General features: G+C 39.3%; 1 protein-coding gene across 1 annotated transcript; it reads right to left on the bottom strand.

Moving 5' to 3' along the window:
- Positions 1-7145: 7145 nt before the first annotated feature.
- On the bottom strand, positions 7146-12571 carry LOC149166248 (uncharacterized). Its single transcript, XM_089431311.1, has 2 exons — positions 10721-12571; positions 7146-8214 (listed from the first exon to the last, which is right to left on the bottom strand). The coding sequence occupies exons 1-2, from the start codon at positions 12544-12546 to the stop codon at positions 7170-7172; spliced, it is 2871 nt and encodes a 956-aa protein (XP_089287437.1). The 5' UTR covers positions 12547-12571; the 3' UTR covers positions 7146-7169.
- Between the last annotated feature and the right edge of the window lie 1492 nt (positions 12572-14063).

Genomic DNA, 14063 nt, shown 5'->3' with positions numbered 1-14063 from the left:
TGTTCCTTAGCCAACTATCTGAGTCTATTATCGTAGTCCAACTGTGTCATTAGTTTGTCATTTATAACCATAGGACTGGGCAGACCCTTTTCCCTAAAAATATGGAGTTTAGCCATGAATCTATCAATGGCTACCTGCATATTGTGGCATTTTTCTTCTAAGTTGAGCATATGGTTCCTTTTGGAAAGGACCTTCCTTATTTCCAAAATGGTGGCAGTTCTATCTTCTATATTTAGCTCATGGAGCTCGTATCTGTTCTTGTTGTTGACGAAGTGGATGAGTCTATTTGCATCCTCAGGCTTATCTCCCAATTCCTCCTTTACTTTCTGGATAGCTTCTCTAGCTACCTTCACTAACTCTGTTTGTTCAAAAATAACTTGGATTGATGGCCAAATATCATTGACAGAGTCAATGATATTGGCCCACAACATTTCCTTGGTTTTCCCAAGGGGTTTCTCCAGTGTTAAGTCTTTCTCTAAGACTTTGATCCTCTCACCCATTCTCTAGGCTTTTTGTGCTTCTTCTTTCTGCTTCAGTTGGGCAAGTTTGTAGTCTATTTCCAAACTTGCAACCTTTTCTCTTAACCTGTTCATTTCAGTAGCCTGAATAGACATCTCTTCCATGGCTTTGACTAGTTCTATTGCTTTCTCTCCTTGTGCATCCGTTGTTGTTGTAGATTCTGTTGTTACTGGCAATGTTGTGGCAGGTGGAGCAGTGGGTGCCAGTGATGCTGCCAGTGTAGAAGGAACTGCTGTGGATATTGTTGGGATGACATCCTTGGAAGTTATGGCCATGTCACTTTGCTTCAGTTGAATGAAAGCGTCCAACTCCTTTTCTGTCTCCTTTAGTTGATCATTCAGCTTCAAGACCAAGTCCATCAACTCCTCATGTTTGGTTTGATTCTCTATGACTTCTAGAGTTTGAGGATGTTACAGCTGGGGTATTTTCAATTGCCTCTTAAGTGTAGCAATATCATCATTTTTCTTCTTAATAAGCTGCTCTGTAGCTTTTATATCCTTGGGATCGTGTCCCAATTCAATCACTAAGTCCTCTAAGGACTTGATCCTTGTATCCTTGGCCTGTGAGGAGGCCTTCTCTAACTGGAATTGTGCTGAGATGTTGTTTAGAGAGTTTTGTAGCTGATGGGCAGCTATGGCTTTACCTGTCAGGGTGGAGTATATCATCTCTCCAACCTGTTTGTGTAGTTCAATCTGGTCTATGGGATGAATATCCCTTGCCAACACTTCAAAATATACCCTTTTTAAATCTGATGCTGTCTTTGGCTACTGGGTTGTAGGCTTAACAAAGGTTATCTGCAGCTTTCCCTCTTTAATGTCAAAGGCTGACATTATCCTTGTTTGATTGGTAGGAGTCAGCTTTAGGTATTGTGCATATGTTTGGGCCTTAAGCCTCTCATTTTTGGCTTTGATTTCTTTGTATCTCTCCTTGATATCTTGATCTTTGTCACCAGGCATTCTAAAGGATGACACTTCAACACTAAGCTGCCTTTCCAACATCTAAGTCTGAGATGTGGAAGGCTCTTGCATGCCTCCAGATGGAGTGGCAGGCCTACTTCTCTCTGCTTTTGTATTTGTGACCTCCGCTAAGTCTTCAGTATATTCCTGCTCAGACACTGGATTTAGCCTTTGCCTCTTGTTTGATTCCTGCTACAAATCGAAGGTGGCCATTCCTGAAGTGGAAACCCCTTCTTTGTTTCTTTTTGGGATCTTCTCCTAATTCTGAGGAGTCTGCATGGCTGGAGGGGTACTCATGGTTCTTTTTGGTCCTTCTGGTACCTGCAAAAAAGAGTTGTCATCAAGCTGCTTTTCTAAATCAATTAGAGCATTCTCTACGTCTACTCTGGTGCTGTCTTGATCTACTAGGGTACCTTCCACCCATTCTGTTTGATTTGCATATGGGCTTACTTGGTAAAGCCACATAGCCAGTGGATGACTGTTAAGTGTATCATTAATTCGGCCGAAAAGATGGCGCCATCTCTTGTCGATTCTGTTTTCTCAGCTCAGCTAAAATCGGAAGTCAGCCAGCCAACTCTTCTCAAACAGATGCTGCATACGTGCGATTTCAAGGACCAGATACAGAAGTAGTTTAATTTTAGTTTCAATTTTAGCTTTAATTTTGTTTTATTTTCCTGAAAAGAGGACGGTCATTTAAACCGCATCCTACATTTTTGTAATAATTTATTTTTAGATTTAGTTAGTAGTATTTAAACCCTTCTCATGCATTTAGAGAAGGGTCCTGAAATTTATCAAAAACTTATCCCCAGAACATGCACTTCTGTACCCTCTGAGGAGGTTTTGATGAATGAATGGAACAGGATTTATTGATGTTTGCATTTGATATCTACTACTGATGTTACACTTTTGTACTCTTAGTGGATATTTGATTAAGAAGAAATAAATCGTTATCGCTTGAAGCTCATGAGTAGGACTAGTTATAAATGGTATTTCTATCTCTTCACTATTTCTGCCCTTGTGTTAGAGTGATTTTCAGTTCAGTTATTTATATATTGATGTATGAATGCCTGAGTTATCATTTGGCACTTTTGTACGGTGATAGCTATTTATTTATGCTTAGTGTATGAGTAGCTTACTATGCGATATGCCTTTCACAACTGTTTCGTCTAACTTTTTATACGAAGTAGTTCATCTTTATTGAATTCTTTTCTCATAGCAGCTGAATGCTCTTTATTACCAGTTGTTGTCTGAAATCATTTTAGATCGCATAAAAGAAAGATTACACCCTGGGTTAGTATAGATTTACATATTTCTGTTTATTAGAATAATAATTTCCTTATTATTAGATTAGAATTAGAGTAGAAGTATTCCATTTAGAAACTGTTAGAAACAGAAATATCAATCTTTCTCACTCACACACTTAAATTGGGAAACAGGTCCCATATCCCCAGTCGGACCCGCTATACCAAACGGAAAAGGAGCTGCCAACCAAGGTCCGGACCGGGCGGGTATCCCCCTTGTTGTAGACCCGATTTTCGGGGCTTCTATAGGTCCTTACACCATTACCAAGGTTGTGGGAGATAATGCATTTGAGCTCAACATTCCCCCATTCCTTGGCTTGCACCCAATGTTCAATGTGGACCGCCTTTGGCCATACTTTCCACCATTGCTAGACACATCTGACATTGCAGAACAGCACACACCCACAGAGTTAAATCTAGATTGCATGGAACAAGCTGCAATTGATTGGATCATGGACACACAGATCAAGCACAATCGCCAGTTGAATCTCCAATTGTATCGAGTTGTCAAAGCAGGTCAACTCCTTCACTAGGGCAAGTGGCTCACCAGGGACCAAATTCAACAGAAGTTTCCTCATCTCAAGGAGGAACTCGGCACAATGGGGACCATTGCTTCCTAAGGGGGGAGGAATGATCTAGGTGGATATTGGTGGCCACCTGCCAAGTCCACTTGGACCCCCACCATTGTTTCTTTCAGCTTTTTAGTTCCCTTAACTGTAGCACAGTTTACTATTTTTAGCAGTTTTTTGGGTCTTGAACTTCCGGAGCCGTTTTGAGGCCCTAAACGACATTTTTTGGGAACATTGGGAGAAACATGGTCCATGGAGCATGTTGTTCTTCCCAAAGTTGTAGTTCTCGGATAGATCTTTCTAACGAGATACTGTGCGCGTCAAATGGAGATCGTATGCCAAAGTTACAACCCCAGGAAGTTGATGTACCAATTTACCCAAATGGGGCCCACAGTTTGGCGTTTCATCTTCTAGGGTTAGGTTTTTGGATGTTTACAGTTTTCCATTGTTTCTCAACAATAAATAGGCCTTCGAGCCTCATTTAACACAGTTCAGAGACATGTAGCCACCACATCTTTTCTCAGAGATAAGCTACTATCGCCCTAGCTGATTTATTTCCATTTCTGTTTGTAAGCATATTTCAGTATTTTACATTAATGAAATGAAGTATTATTTCCGCTGCATCTTTGTGTATATGGTTATCTCTGTATTTTGTTGCATTCCTGTTTAAATTCGGATCAAACATGGAAATATAAAATTAATTCAAGGATGTCTAAACAAGATTAGGCATGTGTGAATCACTATCCATCTTTCCTCAAAGTTACCTCCTTGCGTTTGATACAATTATTGATGTATGAGAATTACAAGAGCATATGATTCTTGACACAGGAAAATTACGAGAGAATGCGACAAAATTAAGATATGCTTATCACTCTCAAAAGAAATTAGAAACTAAGATTATGAGGGAAAGAGATGAATGCCTTAACCAAGATTATGGGGAAAGAGTTGAATGCGTTAACTAAGACTATGAGGGATAGTTGAATGTCTTACCCATGATAGGTCGCTCGTTCAAGAATGTGTATTCTTGAAGCTTCAGGAAGACCCTCTTTCCATTTCGTAAGTGTATTGGAATCGTAGCGCGACCTCTCTTAACAGTTTTGAGAGTCAAATGTTTTCTTCTCTTCCATTATGCACAAAGCTGGTCCATCCATTTCATGGCACTCAATATCAGAAGGATTGACAACACAAAAAGAGGAATAATAGGTATCCCCATTTTCAACATAATCAAAAGCTCATTTAGACAAAATTGTTCTTGGTGTAATTCTCAGAGGAAATTACTATATGCACAGAAGTTGTTTCAATAGTGTCGAGTCACAGTCCATGGGAAATTAGGTTGCAGGAGAAGTGAATAGCAAATGTCTTTCCTACATCAAGACCATGTGGGATTCACAAATACAATAGGGTTATCGTGGTTACGAGTTGAGGTCAATGCATATGCCAATTTTGATTGATTGGTATCATAAATAGCATATAAGGAGGATGCATAAGGTATAGCAAATGTCGAGTATAGTTTTCCCCCTCAAAACCAAAACCGTAAAATGGGGTATTCAAACAACGATTGTTATTCTAGCATAGAAGGCTCAGGGAGATTTTACATCTGATGACATTGGAAGGAAGAAGAATATTTACGTGTTTGTTGCAGATATTGAGACTTTTAATGCAATAAAAAAATAGTGAAATTTCCTAGTCAAAGCAGTGTCTTTGCAAATTTTGATTTCAAAGGTTTTAGGGTTTTCAAGAAAAAAATTATGGGCCTATAAAGTCCAAAAGAGTTAAAAATTGGCTCTACTACCATGTGTAATGGTCCTAAAATTACATTTCAATTAGGGAAATAAATTTTTTCATAGATTTAATAAATTAAATATAAGTACATACCTAGTTCTCTTGTTTGATGTCGATCCCTAGTTGACGTTGCTTTGTGGGAAATCAGAGTCCTCTACAATTGTTATCAAACCAATTGATTCCTCCCTACCTATCTAAGATCAACCTTTCTATTGCCCAAATCCAAAGGACTTCGAGATCAAAGACTTCTGGCCCTTGTGCCCAAAAATCCAAGATGAGTGCTCAAGTTTCTAAACTATCAATTAAATCTAGATCCTCGGGCTCGTCCCTCAGACTAGTTTCACCACAATCTCTCGCGACTCTCTTTCTCTTCCATCTCCTGTCTCTAAACCCAAAAACCTCCTCTTAATTTTGTTCCTCTCTCTTTATCAAAGAGGTTCCTTCCCTCTCACGAAAAATCCCACCAACTTAGCATAAAATATCTCTTGATAATAAACTCAAAGGAAGTCACCACTCCTTAACACATGGGATTTTTATATAAATTAATTAACTATTTAACGTTTCCTTCTGACATAGTGATTGCACTGATTGGGAAGGGATCAATGCTTCATTAAGATTTCTTGGAATGCTCAATAAGGTTCCTTGGGTGGCCTTGGGACCTTAAATGTTTTTATGCTATAGAAAAATATAAGGTTTGGATTTGTTTATTGAAACTATAACTTTTATTTATGTGATTTTATTTTTTTTATATTTCTTTTATTATTATGATGTTTTGTCTCTAACTTCTAATCAAATATTATAATGTATTTATTAATCGTATTTTAAACATTATATTTATATACTATTTACAATATTATTAAAACAATATTTTTCTACACCGACATTATTTTTTATTATTAATAATATACGATGTTTTCATTAACACAATATTTAATATTTGTATTTAATTCACCCATTTTTTACTTAAATATACTTCGTAATTAATTAGTATGTATACCAGTGCAGTGCATGCGATGTAGCTATCATTTGCATGCATCTTACACATGCTAATAATTGTATTCTCCCTATAATTCGAGATGAGTCATTAAAAAAATTGTTTGAACAAGACTTAATTTTGATATTGCCCCTAATCTCTAATCAACCCCTTTCTTAATATATTTGAAATTCAATTTTCCTCCTACTTGTCTTGTCATTTTTAAAGTTTGTTTGAATTCCTTTTACTTCATTTTTAACTTTTCCTTTTATATTTTTTACTTTGCCAAATTATAAAAAAAAATCTTTTCTAATATTTAATTTTCAAAATTAGCGCCCTTTTGTCCACTTGGGGTAGCTCAATTGGCAATAGTTGTGGAAATGATGTCTCACCAAATTGGAAGTCTTGGGTTCAAATCTTGTGGAAGTCTTAGGCTCAAATCTTGTGCCATTCAAACTGTATAGACTTTCAAATTTAATTGTGCCATTCAAACTGTGTAGACTTTCAAATTGTGTTTTATTTATCCTATTTAATAACTTTTACATTTTTATTGAAAAGAAATGTGGTTCCTCGACAAAACAAGATCTTTTTTCTTCAATTATCCATTAACCAATTATTCTTATTCAATGATCAAAACGAATTTAAAAAATATCCCTATTGATTTCTCAAGTGGCCTCCTTTCCCATAACTATTAACTTTTTCATGTCTTAAAACTCATGACAACCTTCAAACATTTCTCCTCAATGTAAGACTTCACATAACTGATTTTTTTTGGAATTGGATTACAACCATGTTTGACTTCAAAATCAAACCTCTTCCACATGATACTTTGCAATAAAATACCTAATATTCTTAAAGCTAAAAGATACACTATGTTTAATCTTCATCCACTTCAAATAAAGTACCTAATAAAAGCTATAAAAAAAAAAAATACCCATTTCAAATTTCTCTGTATTTTATATTCAGTAATATATTCCCACTTAAGTAATACAGATACAACCCATTTCAAATTTCTCTGTATTTTATATTCAGTAATATATTCCCACTTAAGTAATACAGATACAAATGTTTACAGGAAGAAGTTCACAATGCTATCTACGAACTGGCAGTATCTTGTCCTTGATCGTCTACTTAAAACCATCGCTCCCGTCACACTTCCCCAGACAATCACACATCCCATTCCCATTCCACCTTCCCATGAATCCCACCAATTCAGACTTTGCTCACCGTCCTCGTCCTCTCCTTCTTCACTCGGAGAAGTAGGGTCGCTGCAGTATTTCTGAAGTGGGAATCCACAAAGATCCGGATTACCCCAGAATGAAGATGCCCCAAAAGTGTCCAAATGACGTACTGCTGGAGTCCTACCGGACAGATTATTATTGGATAGGTTTAAATAGCCCAGGGAGTTCAGGGCTACAAATGTTTCAGGTATTCTTCCGGATAACCGGTTGCATGACATATCTAAAGCTTCTAAATTTATTATTTCGCCAAGTTCCTGCGGAATGAATCCCGTAAGCTGATTATGCGAGAGATTCAATGAATGTAAACCCTTCAGATACCCCATGCCCTTGGGGATGTCACCACTTAGGTTGTTGGCCGAGAGATCCAGAGAAGTGAAAATATAGAGGATGTATTTATACGTCCATTCCCGGCCCTTTACCACCAGGTTAATTTCTTCCTTGTAGTAAATACCGTACCTAAATTCATCAAACCGCGAACCTGTCAAAGCTTTATTCCTCAACGTTGCTAAGTTTGAGAGGCACTGTGGTATCGAGCCGGACAGACGGTTTTTCGCAAGGTCAAGAATTTGGAGTTTCTGAAGGTACCCAATCTGAAATGGTATCTCACCTTCCAAGTTATTTGATCTGAGAACTAGTATGCGGAGCTTCGAGAGATCCGCAATCCAGTCAGGCACTTTGCCCGATATATTGTTTCCACTCAAATCCAAAACTTCCAACATTTTGCAATCTCGCAGGGACGAGGGAACGTTCCTACTTAACTTGTTGTTGTTGATGTGCAACACCTGAAGTTTCTTCAGTTTTCTCAGTTCCACCGGTATCTCTCCCTCCAAATTATTAATTGCTATGTTTAATACCTTGAGGGAAGAGCAATTACTGAAATTGGGAAGCAACTGTGAGAATAATGCAGAAATAGAATTAGTTGTGAATTGGTTGAACAGAATTAGTTATGAATTAGTTAGGAATTGGTTGCCAGAATTAGTTGTGAGTTTCCTATATAAGGGTGATGTAATTGAGCAAATTAATCAATGAAATTGTGTCAGTTTTCTGTTTTAATTTGGTATCAGAGCTCAGGGTTTGAGCTGGGGTGAGAGCGCAGGTGAGGAAGGCCGAGTGGTGTTTGCGTGAGGCCGGATCTGCTGTTGAAGAGTGAACTTGTTTGTGCCACCTGCGTGGAGCCCAGCAAAACCGGTCCTCTTCACAATCTGGAGGAAACGCGTCGGTACGAAGAACATTTCCTGTTGTGATCAGAATCTTGTCCACGGGAGACTCGTCGAGCAGTTGATTTCGGTGTTGTGACCAGAATCTTGTCCACGGGAGTCGAGCAGTTGATTTCGGCCAACTGAAATTGGTTGGAGAATACGGGCTGCGAATTATTGTATTGTGTGCGGTGAAGAGCCACAGACCCGTGGTGGTATTTAACTGTCAAAGATATGCTGGTCTGTCTGCGGTGAAGACCCTCGGAGCTGTGGTGGTATTTAACTGTCAAAGATATGCTGGTCTGTCTGCGGTGAAGACCCTCGGAGCATTTGATTCCAGTGAGTTGCTGTGTCAGCGGTGCAGAGGTGAAAACCCTTGGTATGATCGACGAGGAGGCCGGTGCAGTGTCGCAGTGGTGTGCTGTCGAGCACCGTCGAGAAGTCTGAGAAGCGTTGCATTCGTGAGCTTAACTGTATTGGCGTGTGAGGCCGCTGTATTGAACACATGCTAAAGTTATGGTTTTTTGTTGTTGGCGCTGTTGAGAAGCTGTCGAGAATCTGCCAGAAGCGAGATCTGCCGTGAGAACGTTGCTGGTGCTGTCTGTCGTTGTCCAGAACGCTGTCAAGAACGCCCTGTCCAGAATCCACTTGCTGGTGTGCTGCCAAGACCCTTGTCAAGAACTCGGGTAGCAGTTGCTGTTGTGCGTATGTGCTGCCAAGACCCCTGTCAAAAACTCGGGTAGCAGTTGTTGTTGTGCGTATCAAGAACCGTTCGAGTGCGTCCAGAACTTTGTGAGGTGCTGTCCGTCGAGAAGCGTCTTGTGCTGGTGCTGTCGAGGCCCGTTGCAACCATTCCACTCTGTCGTGGATCGTGAGTGCGTCCAGAACTTTGCTGGCGCGTGTTAGTGGTAAACCCGACGTGAAGTGTGAGTGCGTCCAGAACTTTGCTGCAGAAACCGTTGTGCTTGTGCCGTTGTGCGTGGAGGTCTTTGGTCAGTGGAGGTAATTCTTTGCTGAAACCGTTGAGCGTGTAGAAACCGTTGTGTCGTTGTGCGTTGCCGTGGTTTCATTAACGAAACTTCCAATAGATACCATCTGTGATTCTTTGCAGAAACTGTTGTGTTCTTTGCAGAAACTGTTGTGTCGTGGTCATATTCTTTTTCAGTCGGCCCGGTTTTTTTTTTTTCTTCTTTGTTTTGTTGCAAAAATCGTGTAAGTGGGTCTTGTTCAAGAGAGTGCTGTTAGTGAGCACCGTTTGTGACAGGTGATAAAGCTAACTGATATGTCTATTATTTTAGACAATGATCTTTTTAATGATCATTTTCTCATGAACCCATTTGGGATTAGCAGTGTTTTTGAGTCCATTGACAAAGAGTTTCATGTTGTTGAAGATCATGTCCCTGAAGAAATCACTCATGTTGTTGAGGATCACGCTGTTGAAGAAATCACTGAGATTAAAACTTGCCCGGTTGTTAGAAGTTTTATTGGATCTACTTTCAAAGATGACTGCATTTTGGTGAATCCTTCGTTGGTTCCTCATGGAAAGTGGGGAGAACATGAATTAACTTACCTCGTTCGAGATCTTGCATTGCCTCTCAATCCAAAAGAGGTTGTTGACGTTAAGTATGTAAGCAAGGAGCAAAGGAATTTCATAAGGAAACCCAAAAAGGTGAAGATGAAACTGCACCAGCAATGGAAAAGGAACAAGCATGGACCTTTTAATAAGAAGGCAAAAATGAAATGTTTTGTTGTAAGCCTAGCTGAGACTTAGACCAGCAGGCAAGTTAAAGTTTACGTCGTCATGATTAAGAATATAGTTTCTTGTATATCGTGCTATAGTATATATTTGTTATATAGTTGGAATTAAGGGGGAGTGGTAGAAAGGTATTAATTCCAACTACCCTCTGTTAATGCAGTAGTTAGATCAATCTAGAGAATACAGCAGATGTTCAAAGTACAAGTTCTAGAAGTCAGTTAGGTATGGTAGAAAATCCATTTCTCCATTAAGGGAGGATGTGAGAATAATGCAAAAATAGAATTAGTTGTGAATTGGTTGAACATAATTAGTTATGAATTAGTTAGGAATTGGTTGCCAGAATTAGTTGTGAGTTTCCTATATAAGAGTGATGTAATTGAGCAAATTAATCAATGAAATTGTGTCAGTTTTCTGTTTTAATTGCAACTTCCCATAGAGCTTATTGTCTGAAAGATCCAGAGCCTCTAGATACACTGATTGCTCACAAATGCAAGGAGGAATCTGCCCCTTGAGCTTATTTGACGCCAAAGATAAGAATCTTGAAGTATGAAGCATCGTGCAGATTTCTGAGGGGATTGGCCCTGTAATGTTATTAATTGACAGATCAAGTGCCCAAGGGAAGCCTGAAGCATAACTGCGCGGGGGATTTGGAAGATTTCCATGCAACTGATTGTCCCGTAGCTCTACCTGCTTCAAAAAGGTGCACGTATACAGCTGAGATGGTATTGGCCCTTCCAATTTATTGTGCGAAAGGATTAGCTTCTTAAGCCTAGTAAGGTTCCACAGCCATGGGGGGATTTGTCCCTTGAGGGTGTTATTGGACAGATCCAATGTCGTCAAAGAACGTTGAGTTTTCACAAAAGGAGGAAGAGGTCCCTCTATTTTACACTGAGATAATCTCAACACATCTAACTGGAAAGGAGGAGTCCAGTTGGGGGTGATATTGAAGATTAACCTGTTATCAGAGATGTCGAGATACTTTAGATTCTTCAGGCCGCGGAAGTGTGACTCTGAGACTGCTCCACTCAAAGCATTTTTAGTAAGACTGATATTAATCAGTTCAGGCAACGATCCTAGAGATAATGGGATAGGTCCCGTCAATTGGTTGTAGCCCAGGTCTAGTACGGTGAGCGAGCGTAGGAGGCCCAGTGAATCCGGAATCGTTCCCCTCATATTGTTACTGTGCAGTTGTAGGAAAGCCAGAGATGATAAATTTCCTATGGAAGCTGGTATAAGGCCATACAAACTGTTGTTTGGCATCTGGAAATAAGTCAGGTTCTTCCATTGGCCCTGAAAAATATGGGAAACATTGGCAGATAATTTATTATATCCCAACGAAATCCTACTTAGGCGAGGCAGCTGAGAAAGTTCAAACGGAAGAGACCCATTTAGACTTGCATTGGTCATCTGCAGAGAAACCAAACTAGTCATAGTCGCCAACCAACTAGGGAATTCAGACTGGAATGTATTTCCATCTAGATGGAGAATTTCAAGGTATGTAAGATTCTGCAGGGAAGAGGGAATTGAACCTGTAAGTCCACAATTTGACATTGTGAGGTTTCTGAGGTGAGAAAGACGACTTACTGATTGTCCCCATGTGGACGACGTTGCTGAGAGATCGACTCCGTCGAGAGAGAGATCCTTCAAGGCCGTCAGATTTGTGAGCCATGATAAGCTGGGACTTGTCAACATTGAAGCTGAGGAAGAGAGATCAAGTACTTCCAAGGTAGACAAATTTCCGAGTTGCCATGGAATGGAGCCTGCAAATCCTGCTGTGGATAGGTTGAGATATCTCAAGTTTTTCAAAAGACCCAGTTCTGCAGGAATAGGTAGGCCAGTAAAATTGTTGGAGCTAATATCCAAGTACTTCAAAGCCCTCAACTTGAACAGTACTGCTGGACGCAAGACACCATTCAATCTCTTTTCATGCAAATCCATAGCAACGACACGGCCGGCCAGACTGTTGCAGGAGATACCATTCCAGAGGCAACAGCTGAAAGAAACATTCCAAGAAGCCAAACGCCCGGCAGGATCTTGTAAACCGCCTTTAAAAACCAAGAGAGACTGCATCTCCTGCTTCAAACAGCCATTGACTACGCCAAAAACAAACGAGAGAATACACAAAACAAGTATGCAACAATTGAAAATCCTAATGGCAAAACTCAGTGTACCCTTTTGCAAAACACCCGCTATAATCCACCTCTCTTGCCGCAAAGATCCATATTGCCTGCCTGATTTCGTCATTGTAGTCATTTTGTGTGGGTGATGGTTCTCTCACCTCTCGGGCTCATGTAATTACATCATTGATATGGAAATAGAAACAGAGTCACCACTAAAAGCAAGGCTTCACTGTAGGTAAGACCAGCTTTAGACCGCTAAGTGGATTTAATTACCGACAGTCCACTTAACATAAAATTCCAACCAGATGCAGTGAATTGGTTCTTCTAGAAACATTGGTTAATATCTAGTCGCAAACAAACTGTTTCGTGATGAGCCGGCCAATGGGCATTAAATGAGTGGCCCTGTATATTTTGACAGGTTGACGCGACGAATATGTTGGGCTCCACCTTCTGTGCATCGTGAGTGAAAGGTGTTGTATAATTTCATTACACGACACCGCGATGCGAATCAGGGCAAAGAGCATCACGCGGCGATGCGTCCAATCAGCAGAATTATCCATAAGAAAAAACGTAGACTAAAATGCTGAAAGGTTTGATACGACCGTGAATGTTGACTGGTGCGTTGCATTTCCGAAAACCAAATATATCGAAAACTTAGCCATGCATGTTTAAGGGGTGCAGCCTCCTCCAGTTCTCGTCCTCTGCTTCGACGAAAGTCCGTGTTTTCCCCACCTACTTCATTCTGTGGGGACCCCACTCACTACGTACCACCACCTGTCTGTCGGTGTATCGGTCTTTGATCCCCTTTTCTGATGGCAAGAGCTATTTCCAACCCCATAACATATTTATGACGCCTGACATGTTCGGGAGATAGCCGTTTATAACGCGCAGCTTTTTCTTTTTTTCTATAATTATCCGGACGCGATGTTATAAAAGGTTATTTCCGGCGCATGTCAGAGTGTCATAAATATGTTATAGGATTGGAAATAGGACTCGCCTTTTCTGATATCTTTAAAATTCAATTTTCCTCCCACTTGTCCAATCTCGGCCTTCATCCATCAAATTTGTTGTGAACGGTCCTAATTTTGACATGGGTCTTGATCTCTAATCAGCAACTTTTCTAATATCTTTAAAATTCAATTTTCCTCCTACTTGTCCAATCTCGTTTTTTAAATTTGTTTCAATTCAAATTTTCCTTTTATAAATTTTACATTGACCTATTCATACAGAACTATTTTCTAAACTTTTAATAATTGATTTTAATTCTCAAAATTGGACCTCATTTTCACTTATGTTTTATCTTTTTAGGAAATTGACCTTGAATTCTAAATCAAACCCTTTTGTCACCATTCAAACTATATAGACTTTGAAATTTGATTGATGTTTTTTTATTTTGTTTATCATCTTTTATAACTTTTTCATTACTTTTAAAATATTTTTTCTTCGATCAATCCAAATCCTCTAAATTAAATTCTCCATAATTCAATTATCAAACTCAATTTCAAAAATATGCTTTTCATTTACAAATAATAATGATATCAAATCATAATTTCTCAATCATCTCTACAACTCTTTTCTCATATTTTGAAACCTCATCACAACCTTTAAACTTTTCTCTCAAATGTAAAACTTCAAATAAGTGAAATATTT

This window comes from Pinus tabuliformis, chromosome 5_1 (genome assembly GCF_031772625.1).
Source record: "Pinus tabuliformis cultivar Carrire ecotype Pingquan chromosome 5_1, CPIR1, whole genome shotgun sequence".
NCBI classification, from domain to species: Eukaryota; Viridiplantae; Streptophyta; class Pinopsida; order Pinales; family Pinaceae; genus Pinus; species Pinus tabuliformis.
This window is presented reverse-complemented; position numbering and strand designations above follow the sequence as displayed.

Coding starts and splice junctions, on each gene's coding strand:
- LOC149166248 (XM_089431311.1), bottom strand. CDS start 12,546: ATGACTACAATGACGAAATCAGGCAGGCAATATGGATCTTTGCGGCAA. Junction 8,215..10,720: donor GACAATAAGCTCTATGGGAA/GTTGCAATTAAA, acceptor TCCCAATTTCAG/TAATTGCTCTTCCCTCAAGG.